Source organism: Schistocerca piceifrons, chromosome 2 (assembly GCF_021461385.2).
Source record: "Schistocerca piceifrons isolate TAMUIC-IGC-003096 chromosome 2, iqSchPice1.1, whole genome shotgun sequence".
Taxonomy (NCBI): domain Eukaryota; kingdom Metazoa; phylum Arthropoda; class Insecta; order Orthoptera; family Acrididae; genus Schistocerca; species Schistocerca piceifrons.
In genome coordinates this window covers 703,169,635-703,190,156 of record NC_060139.1, presented here as the reverse complement: position 1 = coordinate 703,190,156, position 20,522 = coordinate 703,169,635, and the positions used below count along the sequence as shown (strand labels likewise).

Below are 20,522 nucleotides of genomic sequence, written 5' to 3'. Positions count from 1 at the left end.
TTAGCACATATATCCAATTGCCATAAATATTTAGCCATTACAAAGCCTTTCCAGGTTCATAGGTAAAGATATAAAAGTATGTAATCGTCTGTCTGCCCTCCCCCTTTCGCAGAAATTGATCGATTTTTATTTGGTCCCATTTTGATTACATTTTGTACAAAGTGTGTACTTGTAAAATAGGACAGGTCAACTGAAACCTATTTTCTTGCAATATTTAACCTATTTATTACAGTTTAATACATCAAAGTGGCAATACTTATAATAATGTTGTATACACTTTTCACCAATTTTTTAGGTCCTGGAATGAGAAGTGTAAAAAACATTCGAATAACAGTCTCAAGTAGCACCTGATGAAGTATGTCGAAATATTGAGCGTGGATGACCCTCATACCCAGCAGAACACCCATCACTTCAAGATATAAGGAACTACAAACTATTCACAAAGTACAACTGTTCTGTGTATAACTAATTCTCTAACAAATATGACGTGACTATTACAGTTGTGTTATAAGAATTTCTATGATGGTAATGTGTAAAAGGTGATGGATAGGAATTAAAAAGTAACATCTGCATTAAAATAAGAAATCCTTTTGAATGGACAGCATGTAGACATATTCATACATATATGTGTAATGTAGTTGTAAAATGAGTCCTTCCATGTGTATGGTACAAATGATTCATTGAACATGATACTAACTACCTAAATTTGCAGTTTCGCCATTGCTCCATCGGATGAGCGATCTCTCTCTCTCTCTCTCTCTCTCTCTCTCTCTCTCTCTCTCTCTATATATATATATATATATATATATATATATATATATATATATATATATATATATATATATACACGTGGATATATATCTATCGACAGCCATATTGAACTTATTGCCATGACTCGAAGTGTAAATAGTGCCACATTTTAAAAGCTTCTAATGAAGTTCAGAGGTAATGTGACGACTAATAGTATGTACGTCATTAGCCAAAAATAAATTAATAATAATAAATAACATAAATCTAATCTCGCATTCCACCCGTGATAAAATTCCGTGACTTGATATTTTTAAAGCTTTGAAGTCGATATAATATCGACTCAAGCAATATTGTAACAAGCGCCCATTTCAAGAAAAGCGCTTTCAGGAACTAGTGCCTGCGAGTGGAAGTTGTCGTAATTAGTAGTTTCAAGAAATAAAATGTGAATAACTGGTTACAGTTCTGCAGTCCTAAGCTCATTTTTGAACAACGTGCAGAATAGTGAAATTTTTAATGTTTTTTTACCCATGAGAAAATAGAAACAAACGAAGTTGCAACATTCAGAGACCTTAATACTTAGTGTGGGTGACTGGTGCTAGTGGATTGCGTGTAAATCGAAATCAATAGGGCGAATAACAAGCACAGATTTTTTTCAGATTCAGTGTGTGAAATAGAGTACTGTCTTCTAAACATCGGTAATATAATAAAGGAAATGCTGTTATTCTCATTCTATATAAACAACCTATTTAATTGCCTGAAAGCCGAAAAGAAACCGTACAAAAACTGTTTGTTTTCAGAGGATGAGTGTACACCTCTCTGAGCGCACAGAAATTTGAGAATGTCGTCCACGAACAGATACGGCCCATTGATTGGTGCCTTAGATGAAGGAACGAGTAGCACCCGTTTTATGGTAGGCGTTGTGAATGCATCGTAACGTGAGATAACCAACTTCTCAATTTTTAAATATACTGTTAATTTTGTACATCATGGCCACTGTTACAACCCTTTTTCCCCTTATGGACAACTTCACAATGGTATGCACTCTCGTATTGTTGACCCATAGTAGTGATAAGACTTTTTCAGTTCCAAAAACGCAATCAACGAACCGGGATGAGAAAGGTTTAGCTAAATTCTATCTGTTAAGTCTTGTCTCATGATTATTTGTTGTTGTGATCTTCAGTCTAAATACTGGTTTGATGCAGCTCTCCATGCTACTCTATTCTGTGCAAGCCCCTCCATGTCCTAGTAACCAATTCAACTACAACCTTACCAATCTGCTTACTGTATTCATCTCTTGGTCTCCCTGTATGGTTTTCACCCCCCACACTTTCCTCCAGTACTAAATTGGCGATCACTTGATGCCCTAAAATGTGTCCTATCAAACAATCCCTTCTTCTAATCGTGTTGTACGACAAGTTTCTTTTCTCCCCAATTCTATTCAGTGCTTCCTCATTAGTTATGTGATCTCCTCACTTAATCTTCAGGATTTTTCTGTAGCACCACATCTCAAAAGCTTATATTTCTGCCTGTCTAAACTGTTTATCGTCCATGTTTCACTTCCATATTTGGTTCTTTCAGAAAGTATTTCCTGACACTTAAATCTATACGCAATGGTAACATATTCCTCTTCTTCAGAAATGCTTTTGTTACATTGCCAATCTACATTTTATATCCTCCATGCTTTAACCATCATGAGTTCTTTTGCTACACAAATAATAAAACTCATCTAATACTTTACGTGTCTCATTGCCTAATCTAATTCCCTCAGCATTACCTGATTTAATTCAACTATGTTCCATTACCCTTGTTTTGCTTTTGTTGATGCTTGCCTTATAACCTCCTTTCAAGACACTGTCCCGATTTATTCGACTACATTCCATTATCCTCGTTTTGCTTCTGTTGATGTTCAACTTATATTCTCCTTTCAAGATACTGCCCATGCCATTCAACTCCTCTTCCAGTTCCTTTGCTGTGTCCGACAGAATTACGATGTCATCGACAAACTCAAAGTTTTTATTTCTTTTCCCTGGACTTTAATTCCTACTACAAATTTTTCTTTTGTTTCCTTTACTGCTTACTGAATATACAGATTAAATAACATTGAGGATGGGCTACAACCTTGTCTCACTCCCTTCTTAAACCCTGCTTCCCTTTCATGTCCCTCAACTCTTATAACTGCCACTGCCATCTGGTTTCTGTACAAATTGTAAATACCCTTTTGCTCCCTGTGTTTTACTCCTGCCACCTTCAGAATTTTGAAGAGAGTATTCCAGTTAGCATTGTCAAAAGATTTCTCTAAGTCTACAAATGCTATAAATGTATGTTTGCTTTTCGTTAGCTTATCTTCTATGACAAGTCGTATGGTTAGTATTGCCTCGCGTGTTCCTACATTTCTCCGGAATCCAAATTGATCTTCCCTGAGGTCTGCTTCTACCAGTTTTTCCATTCCTCTCTAGAGAATTTGTGTTAGTATTTTGCAGCTGTGACTTATTAGACTGATTGTTTGGTAATTTTCTCACCTGTCAGCAGCTGCTTTCTTTGGATTGGAATTATTAGGCTATGTTGTTGTTGTGGTCTTCAGTCCAGAGACTGGTTTGATGCAGCTCTCCATGCTACTCTATCCTGTGCAAGCTTCTTCATCTCCCAGTACCTACTGCAATCTACATCCTTCTGAATCTGTTTAGTGTACTCATCCCTTGGTCTCCCTCCACGATTTTTATCCTCCACGCTGCCCTCCAATACTAAATTGGTGATCCCTTGATGCCTCAGAATATGCCTTACCAACTGATCCCTTCTTCTAGTCAAGTTGTGCCACAAAGTTCTCTTCTCTCCTATTCTATTCAATACCTCCTCATTAGTTATGTGATCAACCCATCTAATCTTCAGCATTCTTCTGTTGCACCAGATTTCGAAAGCTTCTATTCTCTTCTTGTCTTCTTAAAGTCTTAGGGTATTTCACCTGTTCCATACATCTTGTTCACCTGATGGAAGAGCTTTGTCATGGCTGGCTCTCCTATGGCTTTCAGTAGTACTAACGGAATGTTTTATACTCCTGGGAGCTTGTTTTGACTTAGGTCTTTTGGAACTCTGTCAGTTTCTTCATGCAGTATCATGTCTTCTGTCTTATCTTAATCTATGTCCTCTTCCATTGTGATAATATTGCCCTCAAGCACATCACCCTAATATAGGCCCACTGTGTACTCCTTCCACCTTTTGGTTTCCCATCTGAGCTCTTGATATTTGTACAGGTGGTTCTCTTTTCTCCAAAGGTCTCTTTAATTTTCCTGTAGGTGGCATCTGTCTGACCCCTAGTGATATATGCTTCTGCATGCTTACATTTGTCCTCTAGCCATTCCTGCATAGTCATTTTGCACTTCCTGTTGATCTCATTTTTGAGACGTTTGTATTCCCTTTTGCCTGCGTCATTTATTGCACTTTTATATTTTCTTCTTTCAACAATTAAATTCAGTATCTCTTGTGTGACTGATGGGTTTCTACTAGCCCTCATCATTTTACCTACTTGATCTTCTGCTGCCTTCACTATTTCATCTCTCTACACTATCCATTCTTCTTCTATTGTATTCCTTTCCACTGTTCTTCCCTAATGCTTGTTCTGGAACTGTCTACAACCTCTGGTTCTTTCAGTTTACCCAGGTCCCATCTTCATAAATTCACACATTTTTAGAGTTTCTTCAGCTTTAATCTGCAGTTCATAACAAATAAGCCTACATTGTGGTCAGAGTCCACATCTGCCCCTGGAAAAGCCTTACAATTTAAAACCTGGTTGCAAAATCTCTGTCTTACCATTATATAGTCAGTCTAAAACCTTCCTGTGTCTCCAGGTCTCTTCCACGTACACAACCTTCTTTCATGATTTCTAAACCATGTGTTTGCTATGATTAAATGATGCTATGTGCAAAATTCTACCATACGGCTTCCTCTTTCATTCCTTTCCCCCCAGTCTATATTCACCTACTACTTTTCCCTCTCTTGCTTTTCCTATCGAATTCCAGTCCCCCATGACTATTAAATTTTCATCTCCCTTAACTATCTGAGTAATTTCTTTTACCAATATTATGAAAAGGAAAGGTGCTACTCACCACATAGCAGAGATGCTGAGTCACAGATAGCCACAACATAAAGAAGGCCTTACTGGCCGAAAGTTTTATTTGTGAGAGTCTTTTTGTTGTGCCTATCTGCGACTCAGCATCTCTGCTATATGGTGAGTAGTAACTGTCCTTTTCAAAATAATGTTACATTCCATTCAGGATTTTCCATTGTTTGATTTAATTTCTTTTATCTCGTCACATTTCGTCAATCTCCTCCTCACCTGCAGAGGTAGTTGGCATATAAACTTTTACTATTGTGGTAGGTCTGGGCTTCATGTCTATCTTGGGCACAATAATGCATTCACTGCGCTGTTCATAGTAGCTTACCTGTGTTCCTATTTTGTTATTCTTTATTAAACCTACTTCTGCATTGCTCCTATTTGATTTTGATTTTAATGGGTTAAAATTAAACCTGGAAAAGACTCAGTTAATGCAGTTTAAAACAAAAAAAGCAAAACTAAATGATATTCATATCATGCACAGAAACCAGGATTTGCAGGAAGCTAGCTGTGTGAAATTCATAGGAAAGCAACTAGATAAAAATCTGTCATGGGGATCACATGTAGCCTACATTATCTTGCAAATAAATGAAATAGCCTAGCATTTGCAATGAGGATATCGTACAATGCTACCAGTATGGGCATTAGAAAAGTAGACTATCACAGCTACTTTCATCAGTAATAAGGTATGGAATTGTATTTTGTGGTAACTCAAACCATATGTGTCCAATACTAAAACTTCAGAAATCCATTGTTAGAAATATGCACAATATAGGGCGAAGAAAATCATGTCTCCCACTCCTAAAAAATCTAAATATACTAAGTGTTACTATACATGTATGAGCTGATTATTGTTGTACACAGTAATCCTGATTTATTTGTGACAAATCTTTTTCAACATGATTACAACACCAGAAATCAAAATAATTTTATGCTGCCCACCCACTGTTTAAAACTTTATGCTCAAAATCCACATTAGGTGCATATGAAAATTTATAATAAATTGAAAGGAAAAGAATTGCTCAGCACAAATTAAAAAACACTGAAAAAAATCCTTATATGAGGAACAAGTGCAGAAATGTTACTATTCAGTAGAAGAATTCGTAAAAGACAACCAGAAAATTTGAGCACGGGAGAGCAAGTACTTATGACTGTTACTTGTGAAGAAAAATTATTAATTTCGTAATTATGTAATTATTCAGTACCGTATATTATATTACTGGTATTATAAAAAAAATTGTGAACCATTTTTTTGTGTTTTGATGAGTCTTCTGAACATTAAGTTAATGGCTTGAAATTGTGTGTTACGAGACAATTAGCTTCTATTCTGTAACCCTGTATTCACCTGACCAGAACTGTTCCGCCTGCCACTGATCCTCACTAATTTCCACTATATGTAACTTTAACGTATGCTTATCCCTTTTTAAATTTTCTAACCTACCTGCCCGGTTAAGAGATCTGGCATTCCATGCTGCTATCCATAGAATGCCAGTTTTGTTTCTCATGATAATGACATCCTCCTGAGTAGTCCCCGCCTGGAGAGCTGAACGGGGGACTAGTTTACCTCCAGAATATGGAGGATGCCATTATCATTTAACCATACAGTAGAGATGCATGCCCTCGTGAAAAATTATGGCTGTAGTTTCCCCTTGCTTTCAGCCGTTCACAGTACCATCACAGCGAGGCTGTTTTGGTTGATGTTACAAGACCACATCAGTGAATTGTCCAAACTGTTGCCCCTGCAACTACTGAAAAGCCTACTGCCCCTCTTCAGGAACTACACGTTTGTCTGGCCTCTCAACAGATACTCCTTCATTCTGATTGCACCAGCGGTACGGCTGTCTGTCTGTATCCCTGAGGCACACAAGCCTCCACACTGATGACAAGGTCCATCGTTTGAGGGGGTGGGAGTATTAGTTTATGTTTAGAAACATCTATTTGCCCAATCGAGGTTTTTTAGAAAACTTTAAATTTTGCTTGTGGGTAGAATTATCACACTTTTTTTCTTCTTCAAAATGCCCACTTGTTGGAACTAAATTCATTCATTAGTACAGTGCTCAGTAAACATTACTGCCTAACACAATAGCATGTACATGTAGTTACTGATATCTGGGAGGGAGAGGCAACAAGAGAATGGTATAATAATATAGCATTCGTGAGTCTGACCTGTCACAAGCAAGGGGACTTGCATGTGGCACATGGTGAAGATTATTTCCCAAACTAATGGCATGCTGAATGCAGTCTAAATGATAAATAATAAACTAATCCTGTGGTTGCACCCCACACATTCCCCATCAGCAAAGAGTTCTTATATTGGGATTTCAGTACTGGTAGCCAGAAAATGTAAATCCTAAAATGAAAAAAAACTGAAACTCTTGTCTGAGTTGTGGTTTGTGGAGAAGACCAGGAATAATCTCGTCAATTATTCTCCAATAAATATGACAAAGACTAACCAATTATATATGTCTGTACAGAAAAATAACAAAATTTTGTGATTTTCTTTATTTCTAAAATTTATCAACATTTTCTTCATTAACATAGAGCTTTTTTTTTTTAAAAAATGGGATATTTACAAGTATGACAAAGACCAACCAATTTTATATGTTTGTACAGAAAAACCTAAAAAATTTGGTGATTTTCTTTATTTCTAAAATTGTTCAACATTTTCTTCATTAACTGTAGAGCACTATTGGCAAATGAGGTATTCACATTAAATGTAAGCCATCCCCTGGTAGGATCAAAAATCATAGCCTTTTGTATGTTTTCATCACATTGCTGATTGCAATTACACAACATTGTTAATATGTTTGCATACATGTGACCATTAATTTCATTGTACTAACACGTACAGACACACAAAAACGCACTTGACAATTTTTTACCTTTCCCCCAATTTTGGTTTGCCAGTGACAACATACAGATTGTTTCTCACGCATGTTCCCCACCACTCATGGGTCATGCTGCTACAAATTAACATATTGCATTAGAAGTAAGCTTTTAGAATCTGAACATTTGTGTAGCATTCAGCATGTTAATATTACATGTGTATCAGAGTACTGGTTTATCCAAAATCAAGTAAATTTATTTGTTCCCCGAGGGTATGCTGTTGCAGACATAATGTGTAGAAAACAAAGAAAGAATGATTGGGCAGGAATTTCTGTCAAAAAAAAAGGAGTAAAATTTACAAGAATTGTTTTATGCACATTTTTCTCAGAACTGTGTAAAACTAGAGAATGAAAATATACTTGTAGTTAGTATGTATAGGTCTCCAGATGGAGATGTAAATTTGTTCATTAAACAATGTGAGTTATAGTTAAAAAATCTTGAAGAATAAATCAAGAAGTGCTATATGTGGGTTATTTTAACTTGTTGTTGTTGTTGTTGTTGTGATCTTCAGTCCTGAGACTGGTTTGATGCAGCTCTCCATGCTACCCTATCCTGTGCAAGCTTCTTCATCTCCCAGTACCTACTGCAACCTACATCCTTCTGAATCTGCTTAGTGTATTGATCTCTTGGTCTCCCTCTACGATTTTTACCCTCCACGCTGCCCTCCAATGCTAAATTTGTGATCCCTTGATGCCTCAAAACATGTCCTACCAACCGATCCCTTCTTCTAGTCAAGTTGTGCCACAAACTTCTCTTCTCCCCAATCCTATTCAATACCTCCTCATTAGTTACGTGATCTACCCACCTTATCTTCAGCATTCTTCTGTAGCACCACATTTCGAAAGCTTCTATTCTCTTCTTGTCCAAACTAGGTATCGTCCATGTTTCACTTCCATACATGGCTACACTCCATACAAATACTTTCAGAAACGACTTCCTGACACTTAAATCTATACTCGATGTTAACAAATTTCTCTTCTTCAGAAACGATTTCCTTGCCATTGCCAGTCTACATTTTATATCCTCTCTACTTCGACCATCATCAGTTATTTTACTCCCTAAATAGCAAAACTCCTTTACTACTTTAAGTGTCTCATTTCCTAATCTAATCCCCTCAGCATCACCCGATTTAATTTGACTACATTCCATTATCCTCGTTTTGCTTTTGTTGATGTTCATCTTATATCCTCCTTTCAAGACACTGTCCATTCCGTTCAACTGCTCTTCCAAGTCCTTTGCTGTCTCTGACAGAATTACAATGTCATCGGCGAACCTCAAAGTTTTTACTTCTTCTCCATGAATTTTAATACCTACTCCAAATTTTTCTTTTGTTTCCTTTACTGCTTGCTCAATATACAGATTGAATAACATCGGGGAGAGGCTACAACCCTGTCTCACTCCTTTCCCAACCACTGCTTCCCTTTCATGCCCCTTGACTCTTATAACTGCCATCTGGTTTCTGTACAAATTGTAAATAGCCTTTCGCTCCCTGTATTTTACCCCTGCCACCTTCAGAATTTGAAAGAGAGTATTCCAGTTAACGTTGTCAAAAGCTTTCTCTAAGTCTACAAATGCTAGAAACGTAGGTTTGCCTTTTCTTAATCTTTCTTCTAAGATAAGTCGTAGGGTTAGTATTGCCTCACGTGTTCCAACATTTCTACGGAATCCAAACTGATCTTCCCCGAGGTCCGCTTTTACCAGTTTTTCCATTCGCCTGTAAAGAATTCGCGTTAGTATTTTGCAGCTGTGACTTATTAAACTGATAGTTCGGTAATTTTCACATCTGTCAACACCTGCTTTCTTTGGGATTGGAATAATTATATTCTTCTTGAAGTCTGTGGGTATTTCGCCTGTCTCATACATCTTGCTCACCGGATGGTAGAGTTTTGTCATGACTGGCTCTCCCTAGGCCATCAGTAGTTCTAATGGAATGTTGTCTACTCCCGGGGCCTTGTTTCGACTCAGGTCTTTCAGTGCTCTGTCTATCTTATCTCCCATTTCTTCTTCATCTACATCCTCTTCCATTTCCATAATATTGTCCTCAAGTACATCGCCCTTGTATAAACCCTCTATATACCCCTTCCACCTTTCTGCCTTCCCTTCTTTGCTTAGAACTGGGTTTCCATCTGAGCTCTTGATATTCATACAAGTGGTTCTCTTCTCTCTAAAGGTCTCTTTAATTTTCCTGTAGGCAGTATCTATCTTACCCCTAGTGAGACAAGCCTCCACATCCTTACATTTGTCCTCTAGCCATCCCTGCTTAGCCATTTTGCACTTCCTGTTGATCTCATTTTTGAGACGTTTGTATTCCTTTTTGCCTGCTTCATTTACTGCATTTTTATATTTTCTCCTTTCGTCAATTAAATTCAATATTTCTTCTGTTACCCAAGGATTTCTGTTAGCCCTCGTCTTTTTACCTACTTGATCCTCTGCTGCCTTCACTACTTCATCCCTCAAAGCTACCCATTCTTCTTCTACTGTATTTCTTTCCCCTATTCCTGTCAATTGTTCCCTTATACTCTCCCTGAAACTATCTACAATCTCTGGTTCTTTCAGTTTATCCAGGTCCCATCTCCTTAAATTCCCGCCTTTTTGCAGTTTCTTCAGTTTCAATCTGCAGTTCATAACCAATAGATTGTGGTCAGAATCCACTTCTGCCCCTGGAAATGTCTTACAATTTAAAACCTGGTTCCTAAATCTCTGTCTTACCATTATGTAATCTATCTGATACCTTTTAGTATCTCCAGGATTCTTCCAGGTATACAACCTTCTTTCATGATTCTTGAGCCAAGTGTTAGCTATGATTAAGTTATGCTCTGTGCAGAATTCTACAAGGCGGCTTCCTCTTTCATTTCTTCCCCCCAATCCATATTCACCTACTATGTTTCCTTCTCTCCCTTTTCCTACTGACGAATTCCAGTCACCCATGACTATTAAATTTTCATCTCCCTTCACTACCTGAATAATTTCTTTTATCTCGTCATACATTTCATCAATTTCTTCATCATCTGCAGAGCTAGTTGGCATATAAACTTGTACTACTGTAGTAGGCATGGGCTTTGTGTCTATCTTGGCCACAATAATGCGTTCACTATGCTGTTTGTAGTAGCTTACCCGCACTCCTATTTTTTTATTCATTATTAAACCTACTCCTGCATTACCCCTATTTGATTTTGTATTTATAACCCTGTAATCACCTGACCAAAAGTCTTGTTCCTCCTGCCACCGAACTTCACTAATTCCCACTATATCTAACTTTAACCTATCCATTTCCCTTTTTAAATTTTCTAACCTATCTGAGCGATTAGGGGATCTGACATTCCACGCTCCGATCCGTAGAATGCCAATTTTCTTTCTCCTGATAACGACGTCCTCTTGAGTAGTCCCCGCCCGGAGATCCGAATGGGGGACTATTTTACCTCCGGAATATTTTACCCAAGAGGACGCCATCATCATTTAATCATACAGTAAAGCTGCATGTCCTCGGGAAAAATTACGGCTGTAGTTTCCCCTTGCTTTCAGCCGTTCGCAGTACCAGCACAGCAAGGCCGTTTTGGTTAATGTTACAAGGCCAGATCAGTCAATTATCCAGACTGTTGCCCCTGCAACTACTGAAAAGGCTGCTGCCCCTCTTCAGGAACCACATGTTTGTCTGGCCTCTCAACAGATACCCCTCCGTTGTGGTTGCACCTACGGTACGGCCATCTGTATCGCTGAGGCACGCAAGCCTCCCCACCAACGGCAAGGTCCATGGTTCATGGGCAAACACAGATGGAAAAGTCACAAGAACATTTCTGAATATGCTAAGATCATTGGACCTGTATTGTACAAATAACTTTGCTACACTTAAGAATGCCTGCATAGACAATATTGTACTGAATTTCCATAGGGAGGACTTTACAGTCAGACTTGCTGGAGAAGGTCTGGCAAATCCTGAGTCTTTACTCATCATATTGTATAAGAGGTAACAAATTAAAATCAAAGAACCTAAAGTGGTTCTGGTAAGAGGGCTGTCTGTAGGGGAAAAGTGGTGCTGAAATGCCCTTTGATAACTTTTGAGGAAATATACAGATTCATGGTATTCTTGTTCTCCAGTAACAAAAACTGGTTTTCTGAAGAACTTCTGGAAATCAGAGAAAATGTGCTCATACTGTATCAGATGCATAAACATGCCAGTACCCAAAGGGCAAAACAGAAAAAGATCATTTTTAGGTCCTATCTTAAATGCAAAAAATTCTACAAAACTAAGCTCCCCACGGCAAAAGAACCAGCAGTGGAAAACCATATAGAAAGGACCCCCAATAAATGCAAGGCAGCATTGCAAATAAGAAAACAAGGGGCACACCTAAATGCACACAAGCTGCTCCACTAGATTCAAGGTATTAAGCCACTACTTCTTAAACCTTTTAAAGAAATAGGAAACATTGTTAAACCAACTAGTTCATCAACAATGGACCTGATTGGAGCCCCACTGCCAGGTGACCAGGTATTTCGATGCAATACTGTCACATCTGCTGATATTATGAAAGCTGTATCCAAATTTTCAAATTCTAAAAGTATGGGCTGCTATTGGTTGTCAAAAAAAGAAAAAAAAAATGACAATACACTCTATCTCTACACCATTAGCTTCTATTTTTAATAAATGTGTAGAATTTGGATTTCTGGAATAACTCAATGTATCAAACATTAGCCCAGTGTTTAAAAAAGAGGGTAGACAACTTCCCCAAAGCTAGTCTCAATTTAGCCAATATCTTCAAAGTTATTTGAGGCACTGCTACACACACAAATAAGAAGCTGCTTTGAAAAACACAATCTCCTATGTACCAATCAGTTTGGTCTTCTCAAGGGGAGAAATACAACAGCTGTTTTGAAAATTGTGGACCAAACTATAACAGCCCTTGAAGACAAAATCAGGGTATCACTGCTATTTGAGACCTAAGCAAAAGATTAGATTGCATTCCTGTTCACATACTGATAAAGAAGCTAGAGTTTTATGGGGTGCATGGGAGCACATTAGCTGTGTAGCTTTCTTACTCAAGCAACAGAAGAAGGTTTGTCTCAGTCAGTAACGTAAACTCCTCCACAATGGAAATCAGCACAGGTGTTCCACAAACATCTATTCTCAGACCATTCTTCATTGCAGCAATCAATGATTGCATAATAATGTAGCCCTCTCTGTCATATGTTATGCTGATAACTTGCTGTTAGGGTAGAAACTCATGAACACAACACCAGAACAAAGGCTAATTTAGATATACCCAGGCACAGGTTAGCAAGAATGGAAATTCTCACAAAATGAACCTACTCAAAATTTTCAACTATCTTTGGTCTATGGATCTAAAATTTTTTAGAATGAAATGATACAGCTGGGTATCACATCACCCATTTTACTGTATTAAAAAATTATTTGAGATGCCTGAGGAGGATATTAGCATGTAACAAATTTTCCTATAGTCTACTGTATCATTATGCACTGTGTTTATTTCTGTATAATTATGCTTCAATGTTTTGTAAAATTATGTACTGTATACTCTACCAAATTATTATTGCACAGTGTTTGTACCACACAACATCATAATGTAACTCACGGACACTAGAAATCTTCCTGTAGCGTATTTTATTATTGTGGTGCTTAATATGTATACTACAGTTAATTGACATTAGTTTATTTTATTATTACATATTCATATGTATTACTAAATCCTGTGTTATACAACAATGATGAACTCTGTTTCATTGTAAGATGATCAATAGTGAATAAAAATTCTTGATTCTTGATGCCATGAGTTCAAAGACTCAGGCTGCAGGTCCACATGTTGTTTTTGTCCAACAACTTGGCATTCCCCTCAGCATACAGTGGCAACTCCTCACGGCCACGCCACGTGAAACATGAAAGCACTTACACATTTGTTAGTTCTGAAGGCTCTAAACAGCCTTATAATCTCTTACACTCAAGTGTCATGATGCTCCACTCTCTCTCTTTGTTTATTTCTGGTTAGGGGCCACAGCCTCCTATTTATTATCTTGCGAATTAAAGGCTTATACCTGTCTCAGTCCCAGGACCTACACTGACATCCGGCTGTCAGCTATTACTGCACCAAGAGTCTACTGTACACATGCATAGCCATGCCATCCATCTGCTAGTGGTATATTTCTTATACAAAGTAGCACCAACACTATTTTCACAATAAACTGAACTGTTTACAAGTATTACATTGTCCACACACATTTTGCACATCATAAATGATGAACACAGTTGTCAAAATCTTACTTGGGAGTTTTTGTAGCAAATGTCTGTCCTTTGATTACAGTGAATGCAAATTTCTATTAGGACTTTAAGATTATGTTGATGGAACATCAGTCACTGTTCCTACAATGTGTAGATGCTTTTTTATTACATACTCTTTTTCAAATATTAAGGCTATGGGTTAATAAAGTGTACTTAGTGCTGTTATCTACTAGTATGTCTTAGTGATCATTGTATATTGTACAGCAATACTGTGTATCAAGTGGCTTCTTCCTTGCCTTTAGTGGTGCAATAAACACTAGTTCTTTATCATTCTTTGCAGACCTATATATTTTTATGACAAATGCTTTTTTCATCCATTGTTTCATTCATTCTTCATTTTCCTTCCATCCCTTTCAAGGAGAATCATAAGGGATGTGGAATGTGTTAAGATATACATTAACAAAAGTCCACAAATTATAGACCCTAATCTTTATACCGTATTAAATGCTTAATACCATTCATGCTCTTTCCAGCAAAATTTAATCAAGTAAATCAGAAAGTAAGCTGCTATCTTGAAAGTTGGTGCTGTCTCTGCAGTTACTGCTGCCATTTGCCTCTTATTGGTAGTTATTCACTTGATTGCTTGCTATTTTTGAAAGAAAATAGTTACCTATATCTGTAAATAAGGTACTGTATCATATTACTACCCTTCATGTAGCTTTAAAACAAATGCTACTACTTGTCATGTAGCTGACTTAACTTTTCAATCCTTGAATATAGTTATTCAGGCAATTTACAGAAAGGTAGCTAATATGGTGTGTTTTTAAATTTCTTTTGAACTGATTGGGATTCCCATTTATGGCATCATGTGACATGGGAGCATGTTGAATATTTTTGCACCAGTGTGTGTGATTCCATTCTGAACCCAATGCAAGAGGAAAACGTTATAACCTTTAATCACCAATAATTGCGTGGATATTCAAACACACTCACTTAGAAACAATAGCTGGTTACATGATAACAACTCAGTATCTCTTATTCGACTGCCGTGCCGTGACATGCGGCCGGTGCTGTTCGTAGCTAGGTGGCGCTCCCGTGCTCAGCCGAGTTGTGGAGTGCCTCTATCGCTGTTTGCGCGTACTGTCGCGGCGGCACTGTTAAATGTCGTGGCACTGTCACAACACTTTCCCCCCCTTGAAAAAAAAACACTCACTTCCTTGGAGACATGGACAGTGCGGAGACATCCATGGCCTCTTGTGAGGCCCCAAGAAGATCCTGCGGAGAGACACGAGAGTATGGTCGAAAATATCCAGGACGGAAGCTCGTGCGTGGAACGTGCCTCCTGGAGGAGATGATGGGTGAAAACTCCGGAGCAGCATCCATAGGTGTCGCGGACCTGGGGGTGTGCTCCAACGAGATGGGTCCTGGAGAAGGCAGCGTCGCGTCTAGGGCTGGTTCCGGCATACTCGGAAGCAGTAGCGACGTCGGCTGCATCAACACGTATGGTAGATCGGCAGCAGCGACAGGACTGGCTTCTTGGGCTGGTAGAGGCGAAGGAAGGGGTGGTGGCACCGGCGTGGCCACCACTCGTGGGCGCATCTGATCGTAATGGCGGACAACCATGCCGTTGTCCGTACGTATTTCACAAAGCCGGCGGCCGCGAAGAGCCTTGACCACCCCTGGAATCCATTTAGGGCGAGATCCATACCCTCGTGCCTACACGTCGGCGCCCACTGAGTATTTTCCAGCACTAGGGGACACAGCACAAGGCCTCACAGGGTGAAGCAGGTGCAGTAGAGTGCGCAGTTGGCAGCCATGCAAGATTTCAGCAGGGCTGCGATCACCCAGAGGCGTGAAGCGATAAGAACTCAGAAATTGTAGCAGAGAGTCATCTGTGGACAAATCACTAAGGAATTTTTTCATCTGGCTTTTGAAAGTGCGGACAAGACGCTCAACCTCTCCATTTGATTGCGGATGGAAGGGCGGTGCTGTAACATGATGAATCCCTTGTCTAGTACAAAAATCACGGAAGGCCTACGAAGAGAACTGAGGGCCATTGCCTGTGACAATCGTGGATGGAAGACCTTCTAGCGCAAAGATTTTGGACAAAGCCAGCGTCGTCGCCGCAGTGGTGGGTGACGGACATCGAACAACAAACAGAAACTTCGAGAAGGCATCAATCAACAGTAGCCAATAAGTACCAAGGAAGGGGCCGGCAAAGTCAGCATGCACCCGTTCCCATGGCTGCGCCGGATCAGGCCACGGATAGGGCATTGTACGAGATGCAGCCAGTTGTTGAGCACACTGACCACATGCAGCAACCATGTGGGCGATGTCCGAATCAATACCGGGCCAATAAACGTGCCTGCGGGCCAGGGACTTAGTCCGAGAAATACCCCAATGGCCTTCATGCAACAGTTTGAGAACATCTTTGCGAAGAGAGGCTGGCACCACGACCTGTGGAGATGCGCCATCCGTGACCAGAAGAACAACACCATCACGAACAGACAGACGAAGGTGCAAGGCATGGTAGTTGCGAAGGGGATCCAATGCCCGGCCTTGGGTCCTGTCCGGCCAACCCCGTTGAACAAAACTGATCACCTGACGCAGGACCGGGTCCCGCGCAGTAGCCGACGCGACCTGCGAACCTGTAAGTGGAAAACCCTCGACCGCACGACGTTCTTCCTCATCAATGTGGAAACAGAGTAGTTCATCATGATCGAAAACCGGGTCGGGGCCCATCGGCAATCGTGATAATGCATCAGCATTGGTGTGCTGGGCCGTGGGGTGATAGTGAATCTCATAGTGAAAACGAGACAAGAATAAGGCCCAACGTTGCAGGCGGTGAGCTGCCTTATCCGGAAGCGATGCCGATGGGCTGAATAGAGAGACCAGCAGCTTGTGGTCGGTGATGAGGTGAAACTTAGAACCATACAAAAAAACGCTGAACTTTTTTAGAACATAAATGATAGCGAGCGCCTCCTTTTCGATTTGAGAGTAACACCGTCGCGCATTGTTGAGGGTCTTGGAAGCATAGGCGATGGGTCGTTCCGATCCATCCTCATACTGATGGGCGAGAACAGCCCCTAGGCCATACTGTGACGCGTCAGTCGTCAGAACCAAGTGCTGACCCGGATGGAATGTGGCAAGACAAGGCACCAACTGCAAATGAGCCTTCAGGTGGACAAAAGCCTGCTCACACTCGTCGGACCAACAGAAAGGAACGTTTTTGCGTAACAGCTGATGCAGAGGATGAGCTACCGCCTCCGCGGATGGAATGAATTTGTGATAATAAGCAATCTTGCCTAGAAATGCCTGAAGTTCTTTGACCGTAGACGGCCGGGGTAGAGCGTTAATGGCTGCAATGTGCTGACGTAGAGGACGTATACCCTCACGGGACAAGTGGAAACCAAGATACACAATGGAGGGTTGGAAGAACTGTGACTTGTCCAGATTGCACCTCAACCCAGCCGAATGCAAAACCCGAAACAGTGAACGCAAATTGCGAAGGTGCTCCTCAGTGGAGGCCCCCATGACAACAATGTCATCCAGATAGTTTATGCAGCCGGGAACGGAAGCTGTGAGCTGTTCCAAAAACTGCTGAAAAATGGCCGGCGCGCTAGCGATGCCAAATGGTAACCGCTGGTACTGCTACAACCCACAAGGAGTGTTGATGACGAGAAATTCCTTGGAAGACGCATCCAACGGCAACTGATAGTACGCCTCCGATAAGTCAAGTTTGGAAAAGAACTGGCTCCCAGCGAGTTTGGTAAATAACTCCTCAGGACGGGGAAGAGGATAAGTGTCAATGAGGCTCTGAGCGTTGACAGTGGCTTTAAAATCACCACACAATCGCAGACTCCTGTTTGGTGTAGAAACCACCACGATTGGCGATGCCCATTCGCTGGAGGAAACAGGAAGGAGAATCCCTGAAGCTGTTAACCTGTCTATCTCAGCCTTGACAGGTGCACGCAATGCCACTGGAATAGGGCGTGCCCGGAAAAACTTAGGGCGAGCTGTAGGTAAGAGTAATGTGGGCCCTCAAAATCATTGGCACGATCCAGACCAGCAGAGAACACGGACAAAACTTCAGAACACAATCCATCCAGCTGTTGACACGGAATATCCTCAGATATGAGGTGCACATCATCATCAATGGAGAACCCGAACAACTGGAAAGCATCATAACCGAACAGGTTTTCAGTGCCCGCCTGATCCACCACATAAAACGTGAGGGGCCTAACAACAGACTTGTAGGCAGTGGAAGCATCAAACTGGCCAATGATAGGAATTTTCTGTCTATTATAAGTTCTCAGATTTTGCGTAACTGGAGACAAGGGAGGGGAGCCCAACTCCAAATACGTGCAAGAATTAATGAGAGTTACTGCAGAGCCAGTGTCCACTTGCATGCGAATGTCTTTATCCAGAACACGAACAGTAACGAACAACTTATTTGTTTGAGAAAGCACACAGTTAACATCCATGTCTGATGCCTCGTCCTCGTCGACAGGAACTTTAGGGGACTGACACACAGAAGCAATGTGGCCTTTTTTCCTATATGAATTACACGTGGCCCAACGTTTTGGACATGCGGCCCTGTCATGCTGTATGAAACAACGTGGACAAGAAGGAAGTGCGGAACGAACCTGCTTCTGTGGTTGCTGTTTTCACTGCGAGCGTTGCGGCCCAACACGACGTTGTTTAGGCGAGTGAACCGCCGCCACATCTTTGTTTTCCTGTGAAACAGGCAAATTGTCCGTGTCGAAAGTTGACTGTACAGTGCCTACATCACACTACGCATCTATTTGCGCGCCAGCAGCGTGAGACACTTCAAAGGATTGAGCGATGCTTGGAACTTCCGACAACGACGGGTTTGGCAGTTGTAGGTCACGTTGCCGAACTTCTTTATCAGGAGCAAGCCGTAGAATAGCATCCCTAACCATTGAATCAGCATAAGACTCATGATGAGTGTTCGTGACAAACTGACATTTCCTGCTCAGACTGTGTAGTTCCGCCGCCCAAGCCCGGTAAGATTGATGGGGCTGTTTACGACACCGGTAGAACACCACTCGGGCGGCAATGACGTGGGTGTTTTTTCGGTAATAGTTAGACAATAAGTCACACATTTCTTGGAAGGGCAGAGAGGCAGGTTCCCTCAGAGGGGCTAACTGAGATAGCAGCTGATAGATCCGTGGGGAAATCCAAGATAGAAATAACGACTTACACATAGGAGCGTCGACAACGCCGAAAGCCAAGAAGTGTTGCCGCAAACGCTTCTCATAATCCTCCCAGTCTTCAGCGGCCTCGTCGTAAGGAGGGAATGGAGGCGGAGAAGAGGAAGACAGACGATGAGTAAGCGACGTCGACAACGCCTGAATAGCAGCCGTCAGCTGTGTTTGTTATTCAATGAGCGCTTGCATAAGCTGTTCCATGTCTGCCCCGCCACGAACACACAAATCCACAACGCAGTGAAAATATCCGACCTCGTCGCCAAAAAGTGTTATAACCTTTAATCACCAATAATTGCGTGGATATTCAAACACACTCACTTAGAAACAATAGCTGGTTACATGATAACAACTCAGTATCTCTTATTCGACTGCCATGCCGTGACATGCGGCCGGCGCTGTTCGTAGCTAGGTGGCGCTCCCGCGCTCAGCCGAGTTTCGGAGCACCTCTATCGCCGTATGTGCGTACTGTCGTGGCGGCACTGTTAAATGTCGTGGCACTGTCACAACAGAAAAGTCTACATGAAAATTAATTTTGTGTGTTGTAATGTGATTGTATATGTCAAAAGTTAACTGAAATTAATTTTTACCAGCAACAACAATTAAGGAGTAAATGTAGTGGGAACTGAGTGTCAAAATTCTAAGATACTGAAAAAGGCTCTGATTGCTCACTTCTGCTTGATAAATACTTTATTTACTTTGAATGAATTGCCCCAGAAGATAACTCCTTGACACAGAATGGAGTGAAAAATATGCTAAATAAACCAACACTCAACACAATGAGATCTGCTTCTGAGGAGGGCAAAATATCATGATCAAATGAACCATAGGCTATTGCTTTTACATCTAAATTACTGCAAGTTGTGGGTTTAAAAACAAATTGGCAGTGCCTTTTGTCCATCCCCTTCAGTCCTCACAGATAATTTTACTGTAACAAACAAGTTAAAGCTGAACAACAACTCTTACGTGACCTGGATCGCTTCCGTGACAGAAAATCAACAGTTTGCTCCACAAACAATGATTCTCTTATCTTATTACTATTCTCTTATCTTATTAAAACTGTCTCCATCTGCTTTAAATGGTTCAAATGGCTCTGAGCACTATGGGACTCAACATCTGAGGTCATAAGTCCCCTAGAACTTAGAACTACTTAAACCTAACTAACCTAAGGACATCACACACATCCATGCCCGTGGCAGGATTCGAACCTGCGACCGTAGCAGTCGTGCGGTTCCGGACTGAAGCACCTAGAACCGCTCGGCCACTGCGGCCGGTTCTGCTTTAAAACCCCAGGATACTTCCTGTTGCTGTCCTATTAACT

The 20,522-nt window shown here is 40.8% G+C and overlaps 1 protein-coding gene across 1 annotated transcript in view; it reads left to right on the top strand.

Annotated features, from left to right (window-relative positions):
- Positions 1-1,378: 1,378 nt before the first annotated feature.
- The window catches only part of LOC124775762 (glycerol kinase-like), a 277,797-nt gene continuing 258,653 nt past the window's right edge, over positions 1,379-20,522 (top strand). Inside the window, exons 1-2 of the mRNA XM_047250592.1 lie at positions 1,379-1,445; positions 1,548-1,660. Of these exons, the coding sequence (XP_047106548.1) occupies positions 1,589-1,660 (72 nt within the window). The 5' untranslated portion in view covers positions 1,379-1,445; positions 1,548-1,588. The remainder of the gene's footprint in view (positions 1,446-1,547; positions 1,661-20,522) is intronic.